This window comes from Grampus griseus (genome assembly GCF_964374135.1).
Source record: "Grampus griseus genome assembly, chromosome: 10".
Taxonomy (NCBI): Eukaryota; Metazoa; Chordata; class Mammalia; order Artiodactyla; family Delphinidae; genus Grampus; species Grampus griseus.
Window position 1 is genome coordinate 83681447 of NC_139004.1, and position 14728 is coordinate 83696174.

Sequence of the window (14728 nt, forward strand, 5' to 3'; positions counted from 1 at the left end):
CCTTGTTGGTTATCTCTTTTATATATTAGTATGTATATGTTAATCCCAAACTCCTAGTTTATCCCCCCTCCCTTTCCACTTTGGTAACCATAAGTTTGTTTTCTCTCTCTGTGAATCTATTTCTGTTTTGTAAATGAATTCATATGTGTTCTTTTTTAAGATTCCATATATAAGCAATATCATATATTTGTCTTTCTTTTTCTGACTTACTTCACTTAGTATGATAATCCCTAGGTCCCTCCATGTTGCTACAAATGGCATTATTTCATTCTTTTTTCTTTTATGGCTGAGCTGTTCCTGTCTTCTTCTCTCTCATTTCCTATTCTGAATTTTCTGCTTTTATTCTGCCGATCACTGTCTTAGGTTCGGCAGCCAGTGACAGACTTTGTGTAATTGAGCTTGTCGGGTTCCAGTGTCTGGGAGTTTCTAATCTCTACTTTGATGACTCTAAGAAAATGTCTTCTGCATAGATGTTTGAACTGCAGCACATTCACCTGTTTTTCAACACAAAGAGTCTCAATAATATCGCAGTACTCCATACCTTTCATGTTTTCCTGAGCATCGGAATTGAAAACTCCTAAATTTACTTACGGCACTGTTTATAACAGTGAAAACTGGATACAAACAAAACGATCAAGAAGGCATTGATTAGATAGTCATAACATCTCTTGTACAGCTATATCATAGGGTGACTCAACTCTTTTTTTTCCCTTCTTTAATTATTAGTTAATCCTTGGAGAATCTGAGAAGAAATGTGGCCTCCCTCTCTAGAAAAATGTGCATGCACTGTCCATACAATTTCTCTTAAATGTTTTGGGTATTTGCAAACTCAGTAAAAATTTACCTCTAAATCCAGGAGTTGTTATGAAAACCACTTTATATACTCTTGATGTAATGGAATACTGTGTAGGCTTAATAATTATGATGAGTATATTTTTAATATAAAAGGCTGTTCAAAATATACTATGTAAAGAAAAATTGGTTACAAAAGAAGAGCATAGTGTGTGTGCGTGTGTGTGTGTGTGTTTGTGTGTGTGTAGTAACATTAGTAATAAATTTGGACAGCTGTCCAGGAAAATACTAAGTGTATTTCTCTCTGGTGGTTCAATTACAGATAATTTTTTCTTTTTGTTTATTGTAGTCTTTTCCAAGTCTTCTAAAATGAATATATATTGCTCGTGAAAATTTTAAAAAGGGAGTATGATAAAGGAAATACATACTTTAGTCATTTACGGCTCAGATTTTTTATGCTGTCTGGTTTTCACAGCTCTTTGATTAATTGTAGAAATAATTGGGAAGTGTGGATACAAGAAGGTCCTATGTCAAGCACTAAAGCGAGTCCTAAGGGTTAAATCTATAATTTATCACTTTTTCTCATCGTAATCATTGCCATTCTTGTTACTGACCCAAATGGCAAATTTTAAAATAACCATTTTCCCCTTTACTTTCAAAAGCCATGTATGTATGTTGTTACAAAATAAGACATTACAAAATGTGTGATTTTGAGAGTGAAATTTCTTTATAATTCATCCTTCGGCCCCAATAATAGCCGTTAATGGTTTAATTTATATACACCATCACACACACACACACACACACACACACACACACACAGACACACACACACAGACACATGCAAAGTTTGTTCCTTAAATGAAAATAGAATTGACATATATTGTTTGCAATGTGCTTTTTTTCATGTAAAATTTATTTTGTACATCTTTCTATGTCTGCCCATAGAGCTCATTCTCACTGTCTCACTTGCATAGAATTCAGCTGTAAGAATGCATAATAATTTAACTATAGCCTCTGTGCCATAGACCCAGTTTTCCAGAATAATGAAAAACGTTGCAAAAAAATTCTTGTATATACATCTTCACATCTTTGTGAGAGTATTTCTGTAGTATAGATTCCTAGAAATAGAATTCGTATTCTTACTTTTTTCCCAGGTAACTGATTTGCAGTCCCCATTTCTTAGTTAGTTTGTGTGTCCTACTGAAATGGTAGCAGAGTACAAAGGGCTGAGCCATCCCAGGTGGCTGTGGATTGAAGGTACTCAAGATTCCTGCTTGATCAAACAGCTTAAATATTAAGAAAACATGATTTTCTGAGTCTGTAGCAGGTTGAAAGTGTGTTTGCTTTAATTGTCAGTCAGAGGGAAATATATCCCAGGAGGGTGTATGTCTCCACCGCATCCTTTCCTCTAGTCTATTTGAGAGGCAGAGAAGTCTACTGTCTACTTCTCTGGTGATATGAAGGACAAGTAAGGCCGTCACTCGGGATGACTATGTTTACAGTGAAAAGAGATAAGGATCATTCCAAAAACTTCTTGTTTTTTGGTTATTCAAGATATCTGGATTACTAAAATACTAATGGTAAACTTGGTCTCAAAGGTGTCAAATGCTATTTATCCTCCCCTCCCATACCGGCAGAAAACTGCCTCCAAATCAAAAGGTATCCCTTCTCAAGCCCTGCAGTTTAAGAATCCTCCCCCCAACCTCCCCCTGACCCCCGACCCAGGCAAAAATGTTTATAGAAGTCAAAGCAAAACGTATCCATACAGTAATAGAAACACAGTATCATACAGATGTATCTTTAAAAGAATTTTGAGTAGAAGAATCAAGATACAAGGGAATTCACGTTGTGTAATTTCTGATTATTTATCTATTGCTGCATAACAAATTACTCCAAAGCTTTTTGGTTTAATACAACAGAAATTATTTATCATTGCTCATGGTTTTTGTGGGTCAGAGATTTGGGAGTGGATTGGAGTGTTTCTGGCTCAGGGGTGTTCATGAAGTTGTAGCCAAATGCCCTTTGGGGCTACAGTCACCTGAAGGCTTGGCTTGGGCTGGGGGATCCATTTCTAAGGCGGTTCAATCATAAGGCTGGCTAGTTGGTGCTGGCTGTTGGTGGGAGACCTCAGTTCCTGTCCACATGGGCCTCTTCTAGTTTCCTCATGGTCCCCTCAGATTGAACAATCTGAAAGTACGCAGAAGTTGCAGTAAACTTTTTTGATAGCCTTAGAGTTTGGTCACACAAACCAGTCCTGATTCAATGTAGGGAGAGATCACCAGGAGACCAGGATCACTGGGGGCCATCTTGGAAGCTGGTTAGCATAATTTCATTTATCTAAAGCTCCCAAATAGGCAAGAATAAACTATATTGCTTAGGGTGGCATATTTAGATGTTAAAACTATAGAAGAAGAAAAGAAGAAATGATTACTGTAAAAGTTACGTCTTTGAGGGAAGAAGTTGTAAGTGGACAAAGATTATTATTTATAAAAGAATACATTTATGGGCTTCCCTGGTGGTGCAGTGGTTGAGAGTCCGTCTGTCGATGTAGGGGACACGGGTTCGTGCCCCGGTCCGGGAAGATCCCACATGCCGCGGAGCGGCTGGGCCCGTGAGCCATGGCCGCTGAGCCTGCGCGTCCGGAGCCTGTGCTCCGCAACGGGAGAGGCCACAACAGTGAGAGGCCCGCGTACCGCAAAAAAAAAAATAAAAGAAAAAAAAAAAAAAGAAAAAAGAATACATTTATGTTTTGTGCACTTTTCCAAACTGTAACTTATTACATAATTGCAAGAAAAGATCTTTAAAAAAAAAGAGAGAGAATTGACATTGGAAACAGTGTTCTGTTCTCTTTTGTGCCTCAAACATAGATCAGTGGATTCCTAAAGGCTAATTTAAGGTGTGGTCAAAAGAGGAACAGAAACAAGGATAGCAACAATCCACAGTAATAATAATATAAAATTAGCCAAGACTTCTTATGAGTTCCAGACAATGTAAAGCAAAGTGCATTATACTGATTTCCTTATTTAATTCTCACTAACACCAATTTGGTTCTATCACCCCATTTTTACATAAAAGGAAATTGAGATTTGCGTGATTTAGGTATCTTACTTAAGGTCACACAGCTGGTTAGTGGTGGAGTTAGAGAATAGAGCCAGCCAGTAGGCCCTTCTGATGCAGAAAAGGAGGTCAGACTATTACTATACCTTTAAACCTATTTTTGCTTAAATTGAACAAACTCTGGAAACCTTTAGTGAATCAGTCAACTAGTCTTTCTCAGTATGTGAGTGGCACAGAGTAAGTACTACACAGATATTTTTTAAATGAATAAAGAAATAAAGATTTATTTATTTTACTTATTTCACAAAAGTCTTGTGTGGAGTGTGTCATATGCCATTCACTGGTCTATGTGTTTTACAAGTATTAATTCCTTTGTGGTCCACTCTAGTTCATCGCTAAGAAACAAGTCCCTGGGGACCGCCCCTTCTTTTTGCTCCTAGGCCAGAAGTTTTCTATTTTTCCAGCTACTTGACTTCGATCCCTGGGGCTTGATATTTTAGCATACTACCTTGGCAAACCAATTCAACAGCAGTGCATTGAGTCTTTACTCCTCACTGGGTTCTAGGGGGAAATAAAGATGAATATATTTTCATCTGCAACCTGACAAATGAGTCCTTGTCTTTTAAAACTTTCTGACACTATTTTGTGCTAACATGGTTGGGAACGTCAAATCCCTTGAGGTTTACCCCAGCCACCTTCACAACAGGAAATGTGCATGTATCTTGGCTTATTTTGGTTTTAGTTCCTTTAATAAGTGCTAAATGATTCATTCGGTTATTTTCCAACATGATATTTTTCCAGATCTCCCACTAGCAAGTCTGAATGTGTCCACTTGTTGCTCTAATGAAGAGATCTCAGCTTCCTTATCAGGAATGCTACTGGGATACAGGCTAAATTCTGCTCTGATAAATCAGTTCAGACTAGGATAGAGCATTAGTGATGGAGAAGAAATTAGTTCTTTTGTTCCATCAGTATTTTCCCATGTACAAATGGACACTGTGGAAAACATTCTAAAAATTCTATTTTCACTTGGAATATCCTTGCTCTCATTACAAAAAGAAACAATGTGAGTTTGCTAAAAAAACATACTTTCTTTTACTTGATGGCTAACCCATTCATTTATTCAATAGACAGTTCTTAAACATCCGTTGTGGGCATGGTTGCAGCCCTCTGGGAGCTCACAGTCTGGGCAGGGAGAGGGGTGCGTTGGCTGTGTGTGTGTGGTGGTGATGGGAGTAGGGTTGTGGGGTGGTGGGAGCTGTGTACAGAAGGTTAAGCAGAAAATTACAATACAGGGTACTGGAGATAGTGTATCTAGGAAACTTAGGGATGGGGCCCTTAAACCAACAGGGAACTTAATGAAGGTTGGCAGGGTAGAGCAAGGCTTCCTGGAGATAACGTCTGAGCTCAGTCTTAAAGGCTAAAGAAGTGTGTAGGCAAAAGAGGAGAGAAAGGTGCTCCAGACAGAGAGAAATGGACTGGCATATTCCAGGAGCTTCAGCAGTTTGGGGTCACTGGAGCTACTTAATATGGAAGTCAGTGAGTGATCTCAGAGGAGGTCCAGAGGGGTAGGAAGATCCAGGACACGGAGAGCTGGGTATCCAACGTTAAAGGGCCTGGTCTTTATTCTGGAGCAATGGGGATCCTAAAATTTTAAACTAGGGAAAGGACAAGATGAGATTTGTATTCTAGAAAGAGCCCTCTTGAAAAAATTTCAAAAGCATGCCTGCTTTTTGGCCTAGCAATTCAATTTCTAGGCGATTATTGTGGATGGGAGCAAAGATTTAGTTACTAGGTTAGGAGCGAAATTACCTGTAATAGTGAAAAATGGAAAACAATCTAAAGGTCCAGCAATACAGAAATTAGAAAAATAAGTTCTAGTAAATTTACTGAATGGAAAGTATATTTTAAAAACATTAACATGATGTTATAGACAAGGAAAGCCACTTAAAATACTACATGAAAGGGAAAAGTAGGTGATGAAGTGGTATATTTAGTATGATCTCCTTCTGAATATTTATTGAAATTATATATATGATATATATATTTATATATCATATATATATATATACCTAGGTACAAATATCTCTGGATAGTGGTATTATGGGTGTTTAAAATTCTTTCCCTGTTACTTATCTGTATTTTCTAATGAAAAAAATTATTACTTTTCTATAAGAAAAATATGTTTTAAATATTTTACATACAAGCCAGTAACCTCACTTTGGTAGCTGTTTATAGGAATTCAGAGAAGCAGGAATGCCCACTTTGGAGTGTATATCTCCTCTTTCTGCTATATTATCTTATGGAATGTTTGGTGTTCTCCTTCTTACTTCAGTTCCTGTGGCCGAAGATAACTTGGAACAAGAATGAAAGCATGACTTTCACTGATAGCTCTGCATTGGGTTTAGAGTCAAAGTCCAGACGAGGGTCAAACCACTCTTCCTCCATTGCCTTGATAACTGTGGGGTGACAGTCACCTGCTGCCACAGCCTGGCTTTGGGCCTCATGAGCTATAAAAGACACTTCTTCTTAAAAAATTTTTAAAATTTTTTTCTAATTTTAAAAATTGAAGTAGATTTATACAGTATTAATTTTAAAAGTACAACGTAGTGATTCGATATTTTATAGATTATATTCCATTTAAAGTTGTTACAAAATGTTGGCTGTATTGCCTATAAAAGCCACTTCTTTGCTTTGAATCTCTCCTTGACGAAATTTTAGTCAGTCTCCTCTGAATCCTCTTCCCAGCCAGGCCTTGACTTTTGGACTTCCACTTGCATTGACCAGTTTTAGCAAGAATCCTGTCAAGTCAGTTTAACCAGCACCTCCCACCCTCAATATCTGATCACCTTTTTCATCCCCGCCATCCCCCAGGAAATATCTGATTACCCGAGCCTGCCTTCAGCAAGAATCCTGTTAGGTCAGTTTAAGCCAAGAATTACACTACACTTTTAGTAATCTTCTACCCACTGACCACATTCCGCACCCCAATACAGATTCTGTTTCTTGGATATAAACCCCCACCTTTCCTTGTTGTATTTGAAGTGGAGCCCAATATCTTTCCTCTACTGCAAAACCCCACCCATTGCAATAGTTCCTACACCTATGGCGATAGTCCCCCTGAATAAAGTTGGGCTTACTGTTCTTCAATAAGTGTCAGAATAATCTTTTCTTTAACAGTTCTTAACAAGGTAAAACTCTCCCCAGACCCATTGCCCAGCTCTTAACCCTGGTGACTCTTCAGTTGCTCCATTGCAATCAGCTTCATATCCAAGCTTCACAAATTTTGCATTGGATTATTTATTAATAATAAATATTAAATAATAATAAAATAAATATTAAATAAATAAAATTAAAATTAAATAAATAAATTAAATTAAATTAAATAAATAAATAAAATAAAAATTAAATAATAATAAAATTTATTATTAATAATAAATATTTTCATTATTTTGCTCAAATCAGAACTCAGATAAAGTCTGCAAAATGTATTTCAGTGATATGTCTCTTTTTTTTTCCAGATCATTTTTAAAATCAAGATGTAATTCACATATCTGTCTTTTAAATCTTTAAAAGCCTGTACCAGTTCCTCCTTCCCCTTTATTTCATGCTATTTGTTTTTTGAAGATTTCTCAATGTCTTGTAGAATTTCTCAATATCTGGGTTTGTCTTACTGAATCCTTGTGGTATTATTAACATATTTCTCTCTCATTTTTTTTCTGTGAATTGGTGGTAGTTTTCATATTTTATACCTTAGATTTCTTCTTTCCTTTCTTTCTTCCTTCCTTTCTCTTTCCTTCTTTTTCTTTCTCTCTCTTCCTTCCTCCCTCCCTCCCTTCCTGCCTCCCTTCCTTCCTTCCACTTTCTTTCTTTCTTCTTTTCTTTTCTCCTCCAAGAACTCATCTCTTTCTTGCCCTCAGTGGTTGCTCCTTTTTCAGACACTTGTAGTATTTACCTGTCTATCACTTTATTTATCCATGAAATCATTTTCATTCCTATTCCTAAAAAGGCAGGGACCACGTCCTGAGTACAGGGAATACAGGTGGCTCATCATTGCTATTTCCCCTGTATCTAGCACATAATGTGGCTGGCACAGAATAGGTGCTCCATAAATAGTTGTTAAGATAAATGAATATAAAAGTATAAATCACACACCGGTTATCACTGCCCAGCATTTGCTGCCTTGGGTATGGTTTCTCATTGTGTTGCAAACCTTGACTCAACTCCTGGACTTCAAGCCACTTGAGGGCAGGAAGGAAGTCAAACACATTCTTGTAGTCTGGGTACCCAACACAATGCCATGTTCATAAGCAGTGCATGTTCAATGCATATTAAAATGGGGACCCTTGCCTATTTATCTTTGCTGGATTTTTAAAAAAATTTAATTAAATTAATTTATTATACAGCAGGTTTTTAATAGTTATCTGTTTTATACATATTAGTGTATATATGTCAATCCCAATCTCCCAATTCATCCCACCACCACCAACCCCTGCCACTTTCCCCCCTTGGTGTCCATATATTTGTTCTCTACATCTGTGTCTCTATTTCTGCCTTGCAAACTGGTTCATCTGTACCATTTTTCTAGATTCCACATCTATGCGTTAATGTATGACATTTGTTTTTCTCTTTCTGATTTACTTCCTCTGTATGACAGTCTCTAGATCCATCCATGTCTCTAAAAATGACCCAGTTTCGTTCCTTTCTATGGCTGAGTAACATTCCATTGTATATATGTACCACTTCTTCTTTATCCATTTGTCTATTGATGGGCATTTAGGTTGCTTCCATGACCTGGCTATTGTAAATAGTGCTGCAATGAACATTGGGGTGCATGTATCGTTTTGAATTATGGTTTTCTCTGGGTATATGCCCAGTAGTGGGATTGCTGGGTCATATGGTAATTCTATTTTTAGTTTTTAAGGAACCTCCATACTGTTCTGCATAGTGGCTGTATCAATTTACATTCCTACCAACAGTGCAAGAGGGTTCCCTTTTCTCCACACCCTCTCCAGCATTTATTGTTTGTAGACTTTTTGATGATGGCCATTCTAACCGGTGTGAGGTGATACCTCATTGTAGTTTTAATTTGCATTTCTCTAATAATTAGTGATGCTGAGCAGCTTTTCACGTGCTTCTTGGCCATCTGGTATGTCTTCTTTGGAGAAATGTCTATTTAGGTCTTCTGCCCATTTTTGGATTGGGTTGTTTGTTTTTTTAATTGAGCTACATGAGCTGTTTACATATTTTGGAGATTAATCCTTTGTCCGTTGATTTGTTTGCAAATATTTTCTCCCATTCTGAGGGTTGTCTTTTCGTCTTGTTTGTAGTTTCCTGTGGTGTGCAAAAGATTTTAAGTTTCATTAGGTCCCATTTGTTTATTTTTGTTTTTATTTCCATTACTCTAGGAAGTGGATCAAAAAAGATCTTGCTGTGATTTATGTCAAAGAGTGTTCTTCCTATGTCTTCCTCTAAGAGTTTTATAGTGTCCTGTCTTACATTTAGATCTTTAATACATTTTGAGTTTATTTTTGTATATGGTGTTAGGGAGTGTTCTAATTTCATTCTTTTACATGTAGCTGTTCAGTTTTCCCAGCACCACTTATTGAAGAGACTGTCTTTTCTCCATTGTATATCCTTGCTTCCTTTGTTATAGATTAGTTGACCATAGGTGCGAGGGTTTATCTCTGAGCTTTCGATCCTGTTCCATTGATCTATATTTCTGTTTTTGTGCCAGTACCATATTGTCTTGATTACTGTAGCTTTGTAGTAGAATCTGAAGTACGGGAGTCTGATTCCTCCAGCTCCATTTTTTTCCCTCAAGACTGCTTTGGCTCTTCAGAGTCTTTTGTGTCTCCATACAGATTTTAAGATTTTTTTGTTCTAGTTCTGTAAAAATGCTACTGGTAATTTGATAGGGATTTCATTGAATCTGTAGATCGCTTTGGGTAGTATAGTCATTTTCACAATATTGATTCTGTCAATCCAAGAACATGGTATATTTCTCCATCTGTTTGTGTCATCTTTGATTTCTTTCATCAGTGTCTTATAGTTTTCTGAGTACAGTTCTTTTACCTCCTTAGGTAGGTTTACTTATAGGTATTTTATTCTTTTTGTTGCAATGGTGAATGGGATGGTTTCCTTAATTTCTCTTTCTGATCTTTCATTGTTAGTGTATAGAAATGCAAGAGATTTCTATGCATTAATTTTGTATCCTGCAGCTTTACCAAATTCATTGATTAGCTCTAGTAGTTTTCTGGTGGCATCTTTAGGATTCTGTATGTATAGTACCATGTCATCTGCAAACATTGTTAGTTTTACTTCTTCTTTCCCAGTTTGTGTTCTGTTTATTTCTTTTTCTTCTCTGATTGCTGTGGCTAGGATTTCCAAAACTATGTTGAATAATAGTGGCAAGAGTGGACATCCTTGTCTTGTTCCTGATCTTAGAGGAAATGCTTTCAGTTTTTCACCATTGAGAATATTTGCTGTGGGTTTGTTGTATATGGCCTTTATTATGTTGAGGTAGATTCCCTCTATGCCCACTTTCTGGAGAGTTTTTATCATAAATGGGTATTGTATTTTGTCAAAAGTTTTTCTGCATCTATTGAGATGATCATATGGTTTTTATTCTTCAGTTTGTTAATATGGTGTATCCCATTGATTGAGTTGCATATATTGAAGAATCATTGCAAACCTGGGATAAATCCCACTTGATCATGGTATCCTTTTAATGTGTTGTTGGATTCTGTTTGCTAGTATTTTGTTGAAGATTTTTGCTCTATATTCATCAGTGATATTGGTCTGTAATTTTCTTTTTTTGTAGTATCTTTGTCTGGTTTTGGTAGGAGGGTGATTGTGGCCTTGTAGAATGAGTTTGGGAGTGTTCCTTCCTCTGCAATTTTTTGGAAGAGTTCGAGAAGGATGGGTGTTAGTTCTTCTCTGAATGTTTGATGGAATTCATCTGTGAAGCCATCTGGTCCTGGACTTTTGTTTGTTGGAAGATTTTTAATCACAGTTTCAATTTCAGTGCTTGTGATCGGTCTTTTCATATTTCTGTTTCTTCCTGGATCAGTCTTGGAAGGTTATACCTTTCTAAGAATTTGTCCATTTCTTCCAGGTTGTCCATTTTATTGGCATAGAGTTGCTTGTAGTAGTCTCTTATGATGCTTTGTATTTCTGTGGTGTCCGTTGCAACTTCTCCTGTTTCATTTCTAATTTTATTGATTTGAGTCCTCTCTCTCTTTTTCTTGATGAGTCTGGCTAAAGGTTTATCAACTTTGTTTATCTTCTCAAAGAACCAGCTTTTAGTTGTATTGATCTTTGCTATAGTTTTCTTTGTTTCTATTTCATTTATTTCTGCTCTGATCTTTATGATTTCTTTCCCCTTGCTGGATTTTTAAGTGCTCCAATAAGAGGTCCATGTGACAAATGTGTATAAAAAGTAAAGTATTACATAAATATAGGTCATATTATTAATGACAATAATTACAGTCTCTAGCCATTGCCTTGGTGCTTTTAACAGGCATGGTCCTTGGTTGAAATGTATGGAGCTATTAATCTTTATCACCTTTTTAAAAGAAGAGGCATCTACTCCTAGGGTTTAATTCACTAATGAAGAGGGATTACAGGGGTCATCTGCCAGGGGGCCATCCCCAACTTTTTGTTACATGAATTAATGGTATGGAAGTCCACAGAAAACTGTCCATTAAATGGAGTAAAAGGTTTTTAAGGTAATTACTCAAAGCTCTTTTGGTTGCAAGTGACAGAAGCGTAAACCAAAACAGTTCCACTAAAAAGAAAAAAAATTTTTGGTTCATATATCTGAAAAGTCCAAGGATATCTGGTTTCAGGTATGGTTGGAACAGGGAGCTGAAACAATGTTATCGTTGTCTTCTATTTCTCAGTTTTGCTTGTTTCCGCTTCTCTTTGATTGTTGATCTTGTCTCATTCTCTCTCGTTTTTGATCAGCTTCCCTTTGGGGCCATAAGTAATAAGCTCTAGTGTTCCTTCCATCCAGCACTGTGCTTCCAAGAATCAGACAGTCTTCCCCAGTTGCCCTAGAAGAAAAGTCCCAAGGAGGACTTCTAGTCATGTTAGGGTACTGTGTCCATCCCTAAAGGAATCACCATGCTAGGAAAATGGACCCACTGGTGGCTCAGGACTAGTCACATATCCATTCCCACTGGGTAGCGATGGCACTGCCATCAGTAACCCTACTATAGGTAATGGAAGAGTAGGACGAACCAAGAGTAGGATGAGATCAGAAGAAAAGGTGTAGGGGAAAAAATAACAGCTTTCTCTGTGTACCTATGGGCAAGCTTACTTAGTTGGAGCTAAGTTCAGGTGTGTTAGCTTTTCTGACAGTTTTTTCCCCTTTGGGTGTGGTCCCTTAGGTCTAGCAGGTCACTATTGGATATAATGACAAAATGGACTGTTTCATTATAGTTCTAAAGAGGTTATAAACTACAGTTCTAACTGAAGTCCTTGATAGCCTTTAAAGGTCAACAGACCAAAATTATGCACAAGAATCTTGTTTTCATCTACATTTTCTGGGGAGAGGGTCCATAGCTTTCCTCACATTAAAAGGCTTCTGGTGAACTAGAAGATTAAGAAGACTCCAGTGTTTCTCAACGCGGGTACCAATGATATTTGGACAAGACAGTTTGTCATTGTGCAAGATGTATAGCATCTCTGGCCCATACCCCTTAAATGCCTGTAATACCCCAAACTTATTATGATAATCAACCCCTTCTACCACATTCCAACCACCTACAGTTGAGAAACAAGATGAGACTAGGAGTCTAGACTCAATGTTTCCTGCATGTTTTACATTTCCTCTCCCTTCTGGCAGAGAATAACACTTTTTTTTTTAAACTTTTAACATCTAATTTCCAGCAGTCTCTATCATGGAATCTGGGATCCCATATTCATGAGCACAAAAAGCATATTTTTCTTAGGAAGGTTCATGTTCTGTCATATTTTAATGGTATGGACCTAATGTGAACTTAAAAATGCCTCATGTGAGGCAAACTAGCAAACAGCCAACTCCTGGGAGGTGCCCATTTATTAGTCTAGCCTCCTTAGAGTTTTCTCCCAGGGTGATCATTTAATTTATTACTTTTGAAAGGACAAACTCACAGATGAAGTGTTAGTCTGAAAGGTATATCTTCAAGATCTAATAAATAAAACTGACCATTGAGCAGCATTTTTATAGATTACAAATCACTCTCTTGCATTTGACCTTGCAACAGCTTCAAAAAACAAGTTTGCCAATCTCCTCCTTTACAGATGAAGAAATTAAGGCTTCTAGGAATCAAGTGACAAGCTGACGATTACACAGCACTTTAGAGAAGGACTCGGGATTTCAACTGTGGGTCTTAGAACTTTAAAAGCCACCCTGTAACTCTCTACTTCCTCCCTGATGCCTCAAAACACTTTTAAAAGGAGGAAAACACTCTACTGAAACTGATCAGAGGGAAAGACTGGAAGTTCAAACGAGCCATAACAGAGCCTGTTAATCTGTTACCTAAATGAGTGCCGGGAAGGTGGGGTGGGGGTGGGGGGTTGACGCTTGTACATTTCACGATCCCCACAACTGCACGTCTGAAATGTCAGGACAATCTCATTTGAACTCCCAGCCAACTGAGAAATTAAAAGCAGACAGTGACGACGCTGTTTTGTAACTTCGTGCGTTTTAAAATTAACCGCACCTTTCAAGTACCGCTTTAGATTAGAAGTGGCTAATTGGATAAAGGGGAGAGTCATCCAGATGGCTGAACAGTATTGTAAAAGCCCAGATTGAGTTAGTTACGGAAAAGGAACGCACAAGAACACTTGCTACAGTACTGTTTTACTTACAAAGTGAAGGAAAGTTCCTTCACTCAGTTCCAAACCGAGGACAAGTGGATTTGTCGCAGCAGCGCTGGGAAGCATGTAGCCTGACAGAAAGTCTTATTTTAAGGGAGGCTTGAAGGCTGAAACTTTTCAGTGTCAAAACCCTTTTTTTAAAAAAATAAGGACTTGGCGTGCCCTCGCGAATGTGTGAGCTGGGAGGAGGAGTGATGGTAGGAGAGCAGGGCTGAGTCCGTTCTTATTAATATTAAATAGCCACGTCTGTACCGTTGAAGCAAGTGGCGAGAGAGGAGGGACAGGAGCTGCTGACATTGACAATGAATCCAAACAGGAGTTGCACTAGCGGTGTCTACCACGTTGCCTCTGCCCTCGCTTGGCCTTCTGGGAATTGTAGTTTTAGGGGCAGCGGCTTTCCTGGCAAGCCGGGAGTACCCCGCCCGGCAGGGACTACAGATCCCAGGCGGCGCCGGGCAGCCGCCCCTCCCGCCTGGGTGCGAGTGTAAACTCCGGGCGCCTGGGTTGGCGGCCGCCGCGGGCCAGCGGGCTGAGCTCTGCACTGCGCGGGGGCGCACCGCTCGGGGGACCCAGGCCCCGCCACCTCCCCTCCGGCCCCAGGCTCGCTTCTCACTTTGGAGCAGTGGGAGGACGGGAAGCGGGAGCCATGCAGTCGGAATCGGGGATCGTGCCGGATTTCGAAGTCGGGGAGGAGTTTCACGAAGAGCCCAAAACCTATTACGAACTCAAGAGTCAACCTCTGAAGAGCAGGTGAGTGGTGACAGCTGGAGGGAGGCGCGGCCGGCGGCTAGGGAACCCCGCGCCTCCCACCCTGGGGCGAGGAAAGCCGCTCGCCGGGGCTCTGGGACAAGGACCCCGTGCCCTTGCCCCGGGGCAGAGGGCGAACTGATCCCCCGCAGTTGGGGGCCGTGACCGCTGGGCCGGTGCGCTAACGGGGTTCTCCGCCCAGGCGCACTTTGGGGGCGCGGCGGGCAGCCCGGGACGGGCCGCGCGGACGAGGGGACCCTCG

The 14728-nt window shown here is 39.1% G+C and overlaps 1 protein-coding gene across 4 annotated transcripts in view; it reads left to right on the forward strand.

Moving 5' to 3' along the window:
• Positions 1 to 14224: 14224 nt before the first annotated feature.
• MITF (melanocyte inducing transcription factor) overlaps positions 14225 to 14728 on the forward strand; it is a gene marked incomplete at its 5' end in the record, with an annotated part of 224489 nt that continues 223985 nt past the window's right edge. For 3 of the 4 annotated variants that reach the window (XM_082662710.1, XM_082662711.1, XM_082662712.1), the window contains one exon: positions 14234 to 14469. In XM_082662710.1, coding sequence (XP_082518836.1) covers positions 14366 to 14469 — 104 coding nt within the window. Of the gene's footprint in view, positions 14470 to 14728 lie in introns of all 4 variants that reach the window. The other variant, XM_082662713.1, reaches the window with a different exon arrangement.